Source organism: Quercus robur, chromosome 5 (assembly GCF_932294415.1).
Source record: "Quercus robur chromosome 5, dhQueRobu3.1, whole genome shotgun sequence".
NCBI classification, from domain to species: Eukaryota; Viridiplantae; Streptophyta; class Magnoliopsida; order Fagales; family Fagaceae; genus Quercus; species Quercus robur.
In genome coordinates this window covers 21,366,933-21,381,294 of record NC_065538.1, presented here as the reverse complement: position 1 = coordinate 21,381,294, position 14,362 = coordinate 21,366,933, and the positions used below count along the sequence as shown (strand labels likewise).

Below are 14,362 nucleotides of genomic sequence, written 5' to 3'. Positions count from 1 at the left end.
AATTTTTGGGCGTCGATCATCTCATAAAGAAACAAAGAAATTGAAGTTGGAAAGTTATTTTAAAAATAAAAAATGTAATAGATAACTATGAAATGTAGTGATATGTAATTACCTTTTAGGGGCTTTGTTTTATAAAACCTATGCTACTCTAAGAAAACGAAAAAAAAAAAAAAAAAAAAAGCAAAGTAAAACAAGAAACATAGTTTTTTTTAGAGAAGAAACTTGAAGGAGCAGACTCAACGGCAGCCCAACCTCAACAGCAACAGTTAGTCACAGACATTCAAAGAATTTTTTTTAATTTTTCTCTGACAAAATTTTTTTTTTTATTTTCCGATTAATATTTGGGTTCTAATTAATATCTTAACAGATAAAAATATATCTTTTAAAAAAAAAAAAATTTGAGGGCCTTGTTTTTCTTTTAAAAAAAAATACTTTTATTTATTGGTTAATATCAGGGCCTAATTAATATTTTCATAAATAAATAGATATTTTTATTATTTAAATTTGGAAATCTTTTTTATTTGGGACCTTAGACTCACTTGCCTTATACATTGAGCCGTCAAGCACTGAAATAATATTGTTTTAGTAACTTTTTGGTGATTATACCTCTATATGTTTATATTGTAGTTGCAATATAAACTTACAGTACATAAATACACAAAAATTGTAAATGTTTCCATTTCTTTTTGTGTTTATAATGTAAGTTTACATTTAAGTCCAAGAGGTTAGCTTATAATTTCTGCCTTGATATGAAATGAGTAGCAGGGCCCTCCACCATAGACTTTCCTCCACCGTTTAGACTTTCTGGTGCACAATTCCTCATCCCTACCTCTGTCTTTTTCTCTCTTGTTTTCACGAGCTCTTTCATATGAAATGAGTAGCGGGGCCCTCCACCCTATATAGACTTTCCTCTACCGTTTAGACTTTCTGCTGGTGCACAATTCCTCATCCCTTCCTCCATCTTTTTCTTTCTTGTCTTCTAACAACTTCCCTTTCACGAGCTCTTTTCTTCAAAAATATCCGTCCATTTTCTAAAAGGTCCATGGATTTTGGTCTCGGACTACATAATCCATCTGAGTTTTTTTTAACAAAAAAGAAAAGAAAATCAAATTCTGTCTGTTATGGCAAGCAAATCACGGAAACTTATGCTCGGTTTTGTCTGTTTGCTACTCTTCCTGGGGCCATCTTCCCAGCTAGACAGATTATTGCAAGGACAGGAGCACAAGGATGGGGATGAATTAGTTTCTGCTCAAGGAAACTTTAAACTAGGATTCTTCACGCTTGAAAGTAAAAACTACTACTTAGGAATATGGCTCAACGACAACAATACACGCCTTCAAAATTTAGTGTGGGTTGCCAATCGAGATGCTCCAATCTTTAACAATTCTGGAAGTCTTACCATTGATGATTATGGGAACTTGAAAATTTCATACAATGGGAGTCTTTCTATTGTACTATATTCCGGACAAGAAGCAAGTAATGCAAGTGCTGTTCTACTTGATACTGGTAATTTTGTACTGCACGAAACGATTTCAGAGCGACAATTGTGGCAAAGCTTTGATTATCCTACTAATGCACTTGTGCCAGGAATGAGACTGGGAGTTAACTGGAAAACGGGACATACTTGGTCTCTAACATCATGGAGAGGCGTGCTGGTACCTGCAGCAGGGTCCTTTACCCTTGCTCTGGAACCTTACCTTAATCGATTGGTCATCTTGTGGCGCGAGAGCCTCTATTGGACTAGTCCTAGTGTGCATTTCAACTCAACTTCGATGGGACTAACATTGCATGGCTACAATTTTAACTACATATCGAATGTGAATGAAACGTACTTAAATTACACTGGTGTGGAAGAAAATTACATGGAAGAAAATTACATAACACGAGTTATTCGACCACTAAAGATAGATTACTTCGGAAGACTTTCTGATGAGTTTGACACTCTAGTTGATTGTAATTTTACTAATTTTTTTACAAATCAGTTTACATTATTCCAGTTTATTATCGGATGTAAGGCGCAGTGCAGGAGTCATGATGATACACTTACTCCAGTTTCCAGTTCCATGAAGGATGGATTCAAGTTTGATGAAAGTGACAACCTGACCCGTAAGGATTGTGAGGCGAAGTGCTTCCACAATTGTTCTTGTGTTGCTTATGCATCTACAAATCAGGTTGCCCAAACTGGTTGTGAGATTTGGAGAACAACCGATAGATTTATTGGATTTTCAAATCCTAATGCACGGACAATATACTTCCTTACTTCAGCACTTGGTAAGAAGTCTACTCCATGGTCGACCTTCTTTTTTTCTTTTTTCTTTTTTTTGAGTAAACATGGTCGACTTAATTATTAACATTAATGCATATAATTGATGTATTACATGTACATGTATTGGTAACCTGGCTGCTTGATATAAAAAGCTAAATCAATGAACTATTTTGTTGAGGACATTGTAAAAAATAGATAAATACGCATTGTTGATGATTTCTAAACTAATTGAAATGTTTGTTCTCAAAAAAAGGTTGAATATCAGCCGTAAGCTTTATCTTTAGTAGATTTTGAATCATCCGAATCTGTAAACGGTTCCCGTTAAAAGATTTGCGACTACTTGTTCTACATCTAAAATACTAGCAAAACATAAACAAACCCAATCAGTATTATTACGCAGTTTTTTTTTTTTTTTTTAATGACCATCCAATTTTGGGGTTTAATTGGGTCATCACTGATATTTCGGAATATTTTGTTGTTTTTGGAGGTTTCAATTCTTTTGATCATTTTGAAGATATAAGGGGTATTTAAGTTATTACGAAGGTTTTTAAGGTATTTTTAATCATTTTTTAAAATAATATTTAGATGGAAGAAAAACAATTCGGTAGTTACCTTTATAATACCCATTTAAAATGTGTACATAAATAGCTATTTTCTTAGAAGAAAGTATATAAATATATAGGTCTTTATCTATTAAACTCATTTATTTAATTGAGCCGGTTATAACTTATTAGTGGATGGGTGGGTAGGGCCGTAGGGGTATATTAGGTTTGGATGAGACATTACCAATTTACCAGTTACCACCCTTTTATGTCCTAACTTAAAAATGAGGATAGAATCTTAAATTTAAAACCCTACTTTTCAAGTCCGAAGTAAAATATTTTACCTGTCTTCTATAATTTTGATTTCTAAAGCACTAAGTAGTCCATGTATCTTGATGCATATTGTAAATGAAAAAAAGAGGAAAAATGAATAGATGGATAATATAGCTAGTAGAACATTAACACTTTGTTTGTCGATGGATGTAGCAAAAATTAAAGAAAACAGGAAGGCAAATAGGTCGCAAGTGACCAAGCGGTGGATATGGCTCATCGTGGCAGTAGGGTTAAAGTTGAAATCCATGTCGCGCTCCCAACCGAACAGCTCCATCAAGGTCGATCTTTTCTGATCTTTTAGAGGCAGAATTTTTGGGAACAGGGCTATCAAACCTGAACGCACATCGTGTGGCGTGCGTCATGCACAACAAACTTTCAACTTTAACCCTACAACTAACTACATTTCAAGTCTGTTGCTGCACCCGTGACCTGTATCTACATTTAATATCACTGAATCACTGACAATGGAAATATAGTATTAAGATGAGAATGTTTCATCTACAATATTTTTACTATTTACACAACAAAATTTAATGTAGTAATTTGTTCTATATATATATACACAAACCAAGCTTACGGTAGAAAAGCTATTTGTTATACCAAACCAAACTTCAATAAAGGACAAAAGTTATACCAAACCAAACTTCAATAAATGACAAAAATTACACTAAACCAAGCTTACGGTAGAAAAGCTATTTGTTCTATATATATATAGTTGAGTAGAAGTAGAAGTAGAAGTAGAAATAGATGTTTGATAATTCAAGATAAGTAGAATAAGCAGGTAGACAACCGATATTTTGATATTGATTGTAATTGCAGTCTCTCCAATTATTCTAATTTGTGAATTGGGTAGTCAAAATTACGTGGCTTAGGGGCTGAAGACCTGTCAATCTTTGATGAAACGCTGTTTTGACTATGGACTATGGACCTTGGAACTTTATTAGTGTATACACCATACGTTGTAACATTGTTGCTCCACTCCGTTCCATTTTTTCTTTCATAATTTCAAAAAGTATCCTTGGGATGGGCCCCCATGTGAGTAGAAAGTAGGGAGCACGGTCGGCCCAATTGAACATTTCTCCCATATAAATTAAAATGCATGTGATGGACATTACCACAAAATGGTAATAGAGGATTCTGGGTCGCGCCCCATGGGACGAAGGGTACGTGATAGAGTGGACGCTACTTTTTAAGTCAATGGCCGACGTAGTAAGGACCTTATGGATATTATATGTTATACTTAGAGTATGTTTGAATACTATTTATTACTGAAAATTGAAAATACTGTAATAAAATAATTTTTAAATGTGTGAATAGTAGTACTGTGAGACCAAGTTTTGAAGAAAAATTTACTGAAATCCATACTTGCGGGTCCCGTGAACAATGCACGGGACCCACTTTTTAAAATGCAAACAAAGACGTAGCCGTTTTCCAAACTAACACTTAGGATATGTTTGGTAACTGTTTTTTCCTCTTATTTTCTGTCTTCAAAAATAATTTTCTATTTTTGAGACTAAAAAACTTGTTTGGCAACTCAAAATGGACAAAAAACAAAAATTGTTCTCAAAACTTAATTTGTGAAGGAAATTGAAAACATGCAAAAGACTGTTTTCAGTTTCTAATTTTCAAAAGTCAATGAAAACACACATTTAATTTAATAAATCTGTCTCATTTAATGAATTAGTATTAGAGTTCAAATCCTAGTAACAACTTATTTTAGTATTTTCTATTTTTTTTTCAAAAAACTATCTTTTAAATTTCAACTAACTAAACATGTTTTTGATTTCAAAAATATAAGAAAATTGTTTTTTTTTTTTTTTTTCATATTTCCAAAAACAAGTTTTTGAAAATAGAAAAAAAAAAACTGTTACCAAACATAGCCTTAGAGTTTAAAAAAAATTTAGAAATTTTTTACGCAAAAAATAAAAAAGTAATTAATTTTTTTAGAATTTGTTAGGCCCTATTTGGCATGTTAGTTCTAACACAATAACTCACATTTTAAACAATATTACATATTTTTTTACCCACACGTATATCAAAAACACCCAAACAACATAACTAAAACTCCTCTCCAAAGCACTCCGTTAAATTTTTTTTTTTTCATAAAAAATTTCTTAAAATAGGCTTTACACACTGTTTCCTTAATAAGCGTGTGAAAGTGAATAGAACGAGATTTAGCGTGTTTGAATGAAAGTGAGATTTAGTGCGGCAGTTCCTACTCTTTTCAGTTGCAAAAATCTGATGTGGCGAGTTAATATTGGAGACATAAAAATCTACATCGGTATAGAATTTATTCCATTGTAAGTGATTCAGTGATATTAAATGTAGATACAGGTCACGGGTGCAGCAACAGACTTGAAATGTAGTTAGTTGTAGGGTTAAAGTTGAAATCCATGTCGCGCTTCCAACCGAACAGCTCCATCGAGGTTGATCTTTTCTGATCTTTTAGAGGCAGAATTTTTGGGAACAGGGCTATCAAACCTGAACGCACATCGTGTGGCGTGCGTCATGCACAACAGACTTTCAACTTTAACCCTACAACTAACTACATTTCAAGTCTGTTGCTGCACCCGTGACCTGTATCTACATTTAATATCACTGAATCACTGACAATAGAAATATAGTATTAAGATGAGAATGTTTCATCTACAATATTTTTACTATTTACACAACAAAATTTAATGTAGTAATTTGTTCTATATATATATACACAAACCAAGCTTACGGTAGAAAAGCTATTTGTTATACCAAACCAAACTTCAATAAAGGACAAAAGTTATACCAAACCAAACTTCAATAAATGACAAAAATTACACTAAACCAAGCTTACGGTAGAAAAGCTATTTGTTCTATATATATATATATATACATATATATATATATAGTTGAGTAGAAGTAGAAGTAAAAATAGATGTTTGATAATTCAAGATAAGTAGAATAAGCACGTAGACAACCGATATTTTGATATTGATTGTAATTGTAGTCTCTCCAATTATTCTAATTTGTGAATTGGGTAGTCAAAATTACGTGGCTTAGGGGCTGAAGACCTGTCAATCTTTGATGAAACGCTGTTTTGACTATGGACTATGGACCTTGGAACTTTATTAGTGTATACACCATACGTTGTAACATTGTTGCTCCACTCCGTTCCATTTTTTCTTTCGTAATTTCAAAAAGTATCCTTGGGATGGGCCCCCATGTGAGTAGAAAGTAGGGAGCACGGTCGGCCCAATTGAACATTTCTCCCATATAAATTAAAATGCATGTGATGGACATTACCACAAAATGACAATATAGGATTCTGGGTCGCGCCCCATGGGACGCAGGATGCGTGATAGAGTGGACGCTACTTTTTAAGTCAATGGCCGAAGTAGCAAGGACCTTATGGACATCTACTGCAGGGATTCTTTTCAATAGTTTCTTGGTGTGTGTCGGTGAGAGTCTACACACATTCGGATAATGTATTTAAGTATTTGACTAGTTCTAAAGAGTTATAAAAGAAAACAATAATATCTCTTTGAAAATCATGAAGTCTAAAAATATATTAAAAAAATTTTATAAACAAACTGTTATATATTAATTTTTTTTTATATAAAGTAGAATTACGCAAGATTGTTTTAGTCATTTTTATATAATATATATGACTAAATAAAATTTGATATAAAAAATTGAAACCAATAAAATAAATGAGTAGTTGAAGCTTCAAACTATTGTTTTTATTACATAAACTTTCATTACTTTTCTTCACAAAGTTAAAATGTAATATATAAAAAAAATTTGAGTAGAAACAAACTCAGAAATTGTCAAGGTTGACGGCTAAATGCAATGAGAAATGATGGCCAGTATGAAACAATCTTGATTGAGGGAGATCAGAGATTGACAAATTATCAACTGCGGTAAAATTTAAATAAAAAAAATTAAAAAAAAAAGGGATAGAATTTAATGTCGCAAAAGCCTGAATAAAACACACACAATGCTCTTTATGATGGATAGAAACCAAACTATTAGTTCCTGGGTAGTAAATTTCGAATTCACGAGGGATTCTTTGAATCCACAAGGTGATAAAACTAAAATCCAACAAAGAAGAAAATTGACAAAAGTCTGTATTTATTGATAATAGTTTAAAAACTAAATTGCCTTTGGACGTTACAATGCGCTTAAATAGTAAAAACAAAACCTAAGGCAACTAGAAACTCCTAGGTGGCTAGAAAGCATATAAAACCCTAATTTAACTAAAAAACATTAAAAACACATAAAAAAAAGAAATAAATAACCTTAACCTAAACAAAAAATAACAAATTTTACATAAAAATAAATTAATAAATTACAGAAATTAAATAGTAAATTCTATTCTACATAAGAATTAGAGAAGTAAAATGAGAATTTTTTTTCCCCCTTCGTCAAAAAACGAATCAACTTGCTTTAACTTTTGGGTCAATCTAACCCAACCCTCTATTAGAGCATTGGCATTAGGTGAGCCAAATGCTAAATTTTTAGCATTTACCACACCAAACACCAAAATCATTGTTTCATGAAGTGTGCCAAATTGCAAAAAAAATTGCATGGAACTACAGTACCCTTCTAATAGTAGAAGGGTTACTGTAGATCCATGTTATTTTTTTACTTAATTTTTTATTATATTTTCTCTTTTCTATCTTCTAGTCGGCCACTCTTCCTCCACTCTCTTTTTCCTCTGCCTCTCATTCTCTCTTTCGTTTGGGTATTTCTTTTCTCTCTCTTATATGCCCATACATGATATGCTGAAAAAGAAAAATATGCAAAGAAAAACAAAAGCAAAAATAATCAAAATGTTTTTAAATATGGTTGCAAGCGTGTTTCTAGAAGATGTGGGAATTGTAGGATATACCTCGAAGGTGATAATCCACATCAAGTAGTTATGATTATGTGTGAGTGATATTGATTTTCTCATATCTCAAATCGTCATAATATGAGACACTTATGTACTCTTGCTATGTTTTCACACACACAACATGCAAATTCTTTGCTACTTTTGATACATGTCCAGGTACAATGTGATTTGGCTATCACAAGGAAAACATGTGTTAATGTATACTTACTAAACTATCTTGACTTATTTTTGAAATATAAAATTGGTTAGAGTTGTTTAGTGTGTGTATGTGTGTGTGTGTGTTTTGGATCTATGGATGCTTTGAATTTTCTAGATAAGAGATGTTTTTGAGAGCTTAACATGTTGATTGGATCTATGTTTGAGTAGCTTGCTTGTTGCATTCATCTCTATGTGTTTTTCCTCTCTTTAAAAAACTCATTTTCTTCAAGCTCGATAGCTTCTCGACAGATCCTCAACAGATTCTTATCTATCAAGCCCCTTTGACTTCCTTTCTCAATAGAAGTTAGCGCATACTCGATCCATCGAGCTTTCTGAAATTTGTCTCGATAGCTCCTCAATAGCTTCTCGATCCATCAAAAGAAACTTTATGTCTGGCTAATAGATCTCGACAGAATCTCGATCCATCGAAGTGTTTTTGCCGACGACAGATCCTCAACAACACCTCAACATATTCAAATCTGTCGAGAATTAATGCTTGACAGATCTCGACAGATACTTCGATCTATCGAACTACGATTTCTATATATATACTCAGCGCGAAATCAGATTCACTATTCTCTCTTCTTTCTCGACAAAAAACCTTTTCTCTCCCTCCAAACACTTTTCCCTCACCAAAATCCCTTCACCCATTGCATTTTCGGCCCCTACCAAGATCAAATCACTTGGTAAGTGTCCTAAATCCTTCATTTTTCATGCATTCTTGCATTTTAGACCTAGGTTTTGGGGTTTTTGAAAATTTTTGTGGTTTTTAAGGTTTTCGTGAAAATTTTGGGTTGGGTGTTGTTTAATTGATGATATATGATCATGCATTGCATTTCATTAGCATTTCACAATGTTTCATGGATTTAGATGCATGCTGATAGGTTTAGATTGGGTTTCAACCCATGATGCAATTATTTATAGCACGTCACATGTTCATGCATATTTCATGCATACGTACTCTTTCTCTTCTTTCTTTTTGTTCTTGTTGTGATTTCTCTCTCTCTCTCTCTCTCTCTCTCTCTCTCTCTCTCTCTCTCTCGGATAGACTGTGCATGGTACCCAAGCGCAAATCTAATCTGACTCAGAACCCTTTGCGTTCCAGGTCTTCATCTTCTTCTGATCTTCCCGTTCCCCCTCTTCACGTTCGGTTCCATGAAGAGAAGGCCCATCAGGACTTCTCTGAGAACTTTTCCAAATGTGGCATTCATCTGAAGCACCATGTGACTCTATTGGACTTTTCCAACACTCTTTTACACGATGTCATTCACACACGGGGATGGGAATCTCTTTATGAGCTACCCTTGAGGTATCCCATCGTGTTCATATAGGAGTTTTAATTCAATATGCACGGTATCGATACCTCTGTACCTCAATTTGCTACGACACTCAGAGGTACACATATCGTAGTCACTCCAGATCTTGTATCTGAGATACTACATGTCCCGCGAGTAGCACATCCTGACTACCTCAATTTTCAGCGTTTGAGGAATGCATCCAAAAACGAGCTTCTGTCTCACTTTTGTAAGACACCATCTATGTGGGGTGAGCGTCAAAACACCCCATGCTCAGGCTTTGTAAAAGGTCCAAAATTCCTTAATATGGTGATGACATTGGTTATTACTCCACTGTCTCACTATAACTCCATAACAAAGTCTCGTGCTCAATTTTGTTATCCCTCTTAGAGGACCTCTCCATTGACTTCCCTTCTCATTTCATTATCTCTATCATAGATGTCTATAGGATACAACGACCCATGATAAGCTCATCTTCCCTTCGGCTATCATGTGGATCCTTCACAATTTTTCCGTCCCTATTCTTGATTCTCCCTACTACACTGTCATGGGTGCCATCATTGTAGCATCTGTTCGAAGAAGCGAGGCCTAACTTTGACCGAAACGGCAACGGACGGAAATGACTGATACTCTAGCATCTTCTATTCCTTCCACCTCCTCTCCTTCTTCTTCGGGTGGTGGAATGACTCTCGAGACCATCATGGCGCAACTTCAGCATGGATGCTCACCTTGACACTCTCAGTGATGAGTTGTATCAGGTGAACACTTGTCAGTCGTATTGCACGACGACAAGCTCGCCTCGATGGTTTTGCCACTTCTCCATCTCCTTCTCTAGAGTCTTTGGCAAATGAGGATGACAATAATGGTGCTGATGATGATGATGAGGATGAAGATGCCAGCTCTTCCAGTGATGATGAGACGACAACCTCTCAGTGACTTACCCTTTGTCATTCTTGACAAAAAGGAGGGAGTAGTTTTGGGATGATAAGAGTAATCTTGTATTTAGGAGGAGAGTTAGCATAGGACATTTTTGTTAGGGGGAGTGTTTATATTTTGAGGGATGTAGTGAGGATTTTATGTACTTTTCTCTTCTTTCTTTGTAGTTACATTATTCTCTTGTACATCGATCTTGTGACCATTTATTTATGACATACACTGTATTTATTTTTCATTTGCATATATCATGATGTATGTTGTTTTTCACCTATCTCTCCATGTGGTGTTTCTTTTCTTTCTTTATATACATGCTTCTTTAGTATGCAATCTTTATTTCTATTTCACACTAAGATGCCTTGATGAGTTTTGTTTAAAATGTTTCAAAAAGACAAGTTGTGAAAATCTATCACGCCATGAACTTTCTTCTTGCAAAGTTTTTCAAGAGTCTATGTTAGGGTTATATTTTATTATATTCAACAAGTGGTTATGAGTTTAATGATTTAAGAATTCTCTCATAATTCATATGTTTATTGTGGCTTTGTCACGGATTGCCAAAGGGAGAGATTGTTAAGACATATGTGAGACTTGTTAGAGACATATGTTATGTAAATTGGCTAATACTTTGAGAAAAGACACTTTACTTGTAATTGGGTAAATCTAGGGTGGGTTTAGTACTTCAAGGAATAAGAGTTCAAGTTTTGTATTGAAGCCATGCAAATCTATGTAAGAAACAAGTGAAGAAGTGTTGTTCATTAAAGCTCGACAGATAGCTCGATAGATTCATTTCTATCGAGGTTTAATGATGGATCTTGACAGCAGCTCAACAAAAGCTGTATCTATCGAGAATTATGAAATTAGAATTTCCAAATCTGATTCACACATATCTATGTGTATTTGTGTAAGGTTTCTTTTCTCACAACCCTATACATATATAGGGATTATTTTAAGGGCCGTCACATTTAATGCAAAGTGATGCAAAGGTTGATGCAAAGGTTGTTGCACTTATTGCCTCAGTTCATCATATTTCTCTCTAGAAGCTATTGCATCTTTGCACCAAGGGTTTTGTGACCAAGGAACTTCTTGATCTTCATTGTTGGATGAACAGAAGAACTTTGCAGCCAACATCTTCCTCAAGTTGGTGTGTTAGTTATGTACTGGGATTCATGCATGATTAGTTAGTCATGTACTGGAATTCATGCATTGAAAGGAGAGATTGCCACTACATCATAAATCCAATTGGGTATTGGGGTAAGGCTTTAACTGTAGGTTGGTATTAGGTACTAGGATTCATTTTACTTGTAACCGCTTGTTTTGATAATAGTGAATTCTTGAGAGTAGTGACCTTAAATTCACCGGTGGGGTTTTGCTTCAGTGGTTTTCCCTATTCGTAAACAAATCACCTATGTCAAATTTATTTTCCGTTGCATTTAACATAGTTGGTGACTTGTTTGTGCTACCACACTTATTGCATGTAATTGAATCTAATTAATTTCACTTGGCTAATCAATTGATTAAGTTACCAAATGGGTCAATATATTCTTGGCCTATCAGTAAGTAAGAAACTACAGTAGCTGCAATAGATAGAATCAAAAAGTCAAGAGTGAGACTTACCAAGTAAAACTGAAAGTGCAGTGGAAAGAGATGCATTACTAGCCATATGAATAGCCTGAGCTATGATGTTCTGTAGTTTAGTTGAGGAAAGGTTGATAGTGGATCCAAAAGACTAGGACTTAGCTGAGATGAAAGACATTGGCAGAGTAGACTCAGTATTAGCAACAGCAGTAGTAAATTTGTTGCGATAGTAACAATTCTCAAGAGTGTGGCTAGGATGCTTGCAATAATTACAAAACTTTTTGTTGGACTGCTTGTGACGATTGCCAAATCTAGAGGTATCAAACCCTGATTGCAAAGGTTGCTCTGTGGGGGGAGTAGAGGGAGTGATAGCCAGAACATTAAGCTTATTCTGGGCTTGAAGGGTTGCAAGATGAGCTTCTACTCCAATCAACATATTTATAGTAGTATCAAGAAAGTGAGGAGGAGTGCGATTAAGAAGTTGACCTCAGGTGGGCTCATAGGCATCGTTAAGTGACATCAAGAATTCATAGAGACAAAATTCATCTCAAACAGTAGCATATTGCTAAGCATCCTTCAAGCATGCCCAAGTTGGATCAGAAAGGTCAATTTGGTCCCAAATGAAGCGAAGATCATAGTAGTCATTGATAGATTGCCTTGGTTCTTGCCTGAGCTGATGCAACTCAACCATTAACTAATATTTCATGGATCCGTGAGAAGTGGGAAATCTTTGGCCAACATATCCCATGCAGATTTTGCATCATCAAAGCTACCCAACAGATTGGAGATGGAGGAAATGGAAGTTTTCCGAAGCCAAGTAAGTAAGGATCATGTGGTTTTGACTATCCCATTCAACCATGTGACTGATGAAGGCAGTATCTTCTTTAGCTACCCCTTTGACAGGAATAGAGATTATACTAGCACAATATTGCCAGAGCATACGACTCTTAAGAAAACTGCTCATAGCTTGAGACTAAGATAAGTAATTCCTATTCCCCTCAAATGTAGCATTGATGGGGTGATGAAGAAATATATCCTTTTTAACCATTTAGAGGCAAAATATGCAAAAATAGACTACAAAAATAAAATTTATGCGAAAAACTAGTTAAGGAGCACCTAGACTGCAAAAATGTCAACAGCCAAACTCAACTGGTAGCGATCAAAGTCAACAATCAACAATGATGACGTCAGCAAGATGACGTAAGTAGCTGACTGTTGCTGACGTGGTGGTTGATGTAAGCAGCTAACGTGGCGATGACGTAAGTAGTGACTAGATGATGACGTTGCAGATGATGTAAGCCTAGACCAAAGGATGATGCGTGAGGCACGTGACTAAGACAAAGATTCTTTGGGCGACACGAGAGAGCTTCGATGACTGTAAGATTTCCATAGTTGAGTAGATCGGGGCAAGACAATCAGAGTGGTACCTGCAAAAAGGTAATCAGAGCAAGATTCATAGCGAAAACGGTAAAGGCAGTGGTCTTTGTGGTGTGGGACTCTTTAACAACAGCGACTATAGGTCCCAAACCCAGGGACAACGGCTAAGAGACATTGGAGGTCCAACAATGAGTGGCTACGGTGGCTGCTGTGATGGTAGAAGCGATGAGAGTGGAGTAACACCGATAGAGACAAGATTGCTAAGAGAAAGGTCAGAGCAGTGGTCTTGACACTATGTTAGACATACTAAATGAATAGTATCATATTTTTCAAGTAATAAAATATATATGAGTGCCTTTATATAGGAGGCAAACTGTGTAGTATAGATATGTGTGTAGTACAAGTATATGTGTTATACAAGTAAACAAAGTGGGTCTAAGGCCTACAGCCTATTACACGTTAACAATATTAAAGGGCAAATAAAAGTCTTTTGTATTTTAGAATCGTTAACAGTGCTTTTACTAATTGTTACTATTTTCATTCATAAATACTTATTTTCTCCTGTGAATCTACATAATTCAATTAATGGTCAATATGCATACAATTGTTACCATGGGAAACTACTTAAAACTCTAAACATTTAACCCTAGTTTTAAAGTAAAATATAAAATTTCTAAAATGTGATGGTGCAACGACAAGAGATCCATATTGAGAGTCTTTTTCAAATGTAATTTTGGGGTTTATGAGTGGTATATTTGAGGTTTTTATCTATTTGAGAATTTTTGTAGTATCATTTTGGGGTTTTTGTGTGAATAATTTGGAGAGAGAAAAGGAAGATGTTTTCAGAGGTGGGCCATTCAATATTTATTTTTTTATATTTTTTTTAACTAAAGCTCAAATAATAAACTTAGCCCAAAAAGTACCTTTAATCATTTTAAGAAACTCGTGTGTTTTTCAACTTACACTCTATTTG

At 34.8% G+C, this 14,362-nt stretch overlaps 1 protein-coding gene across 1 annotated transcript; it reads left to right on the top strand.

Moving 5' to 3' along the window:
* The first annotated feature begins 957 nt into the window (after nt 1–957).
* LOC126725490 (G-type lectin S-receptor-like serine/threonine-protein kinase CES101) lies at nt 958–3,656 on the top strand. Its single transcript, XM_050430252.1, has 2 exons — nt 958–2,271; nt 3,295–3,656. The coding sequence occupies exons 1-2, from the start codon at nt 1,122–1,124 to the stop codon at nt 3,432–3,434; spliced, it is 1,290 nt and encodes a 429-aa protein (XP_050286209.1). The 5' UTR covers nt 958–1,121; the 3' UTR covers nt 3,435–3,656.
* Nucleotides 3,657–14,362: the final 10,706 nt, after the last annotated feature.

Excerpts from the sequence above, each read along its gene's own strand:
- LOC126725490 (XM_050430252.1), top strand. The coding sequence starts at position 1,122 with ATGGCAAGCAAATCACGGAAACTTATGCTCGGTTTTGTCTGTTTGCTA. Across the intron at positions 2,272-3,294 it reads CTTCCTTACTTCAGCACTTG|CAAAAATTAAAGAAAACAGG; the intron begins GTAAGAAGTCTA and ends CGATGGATGTAG.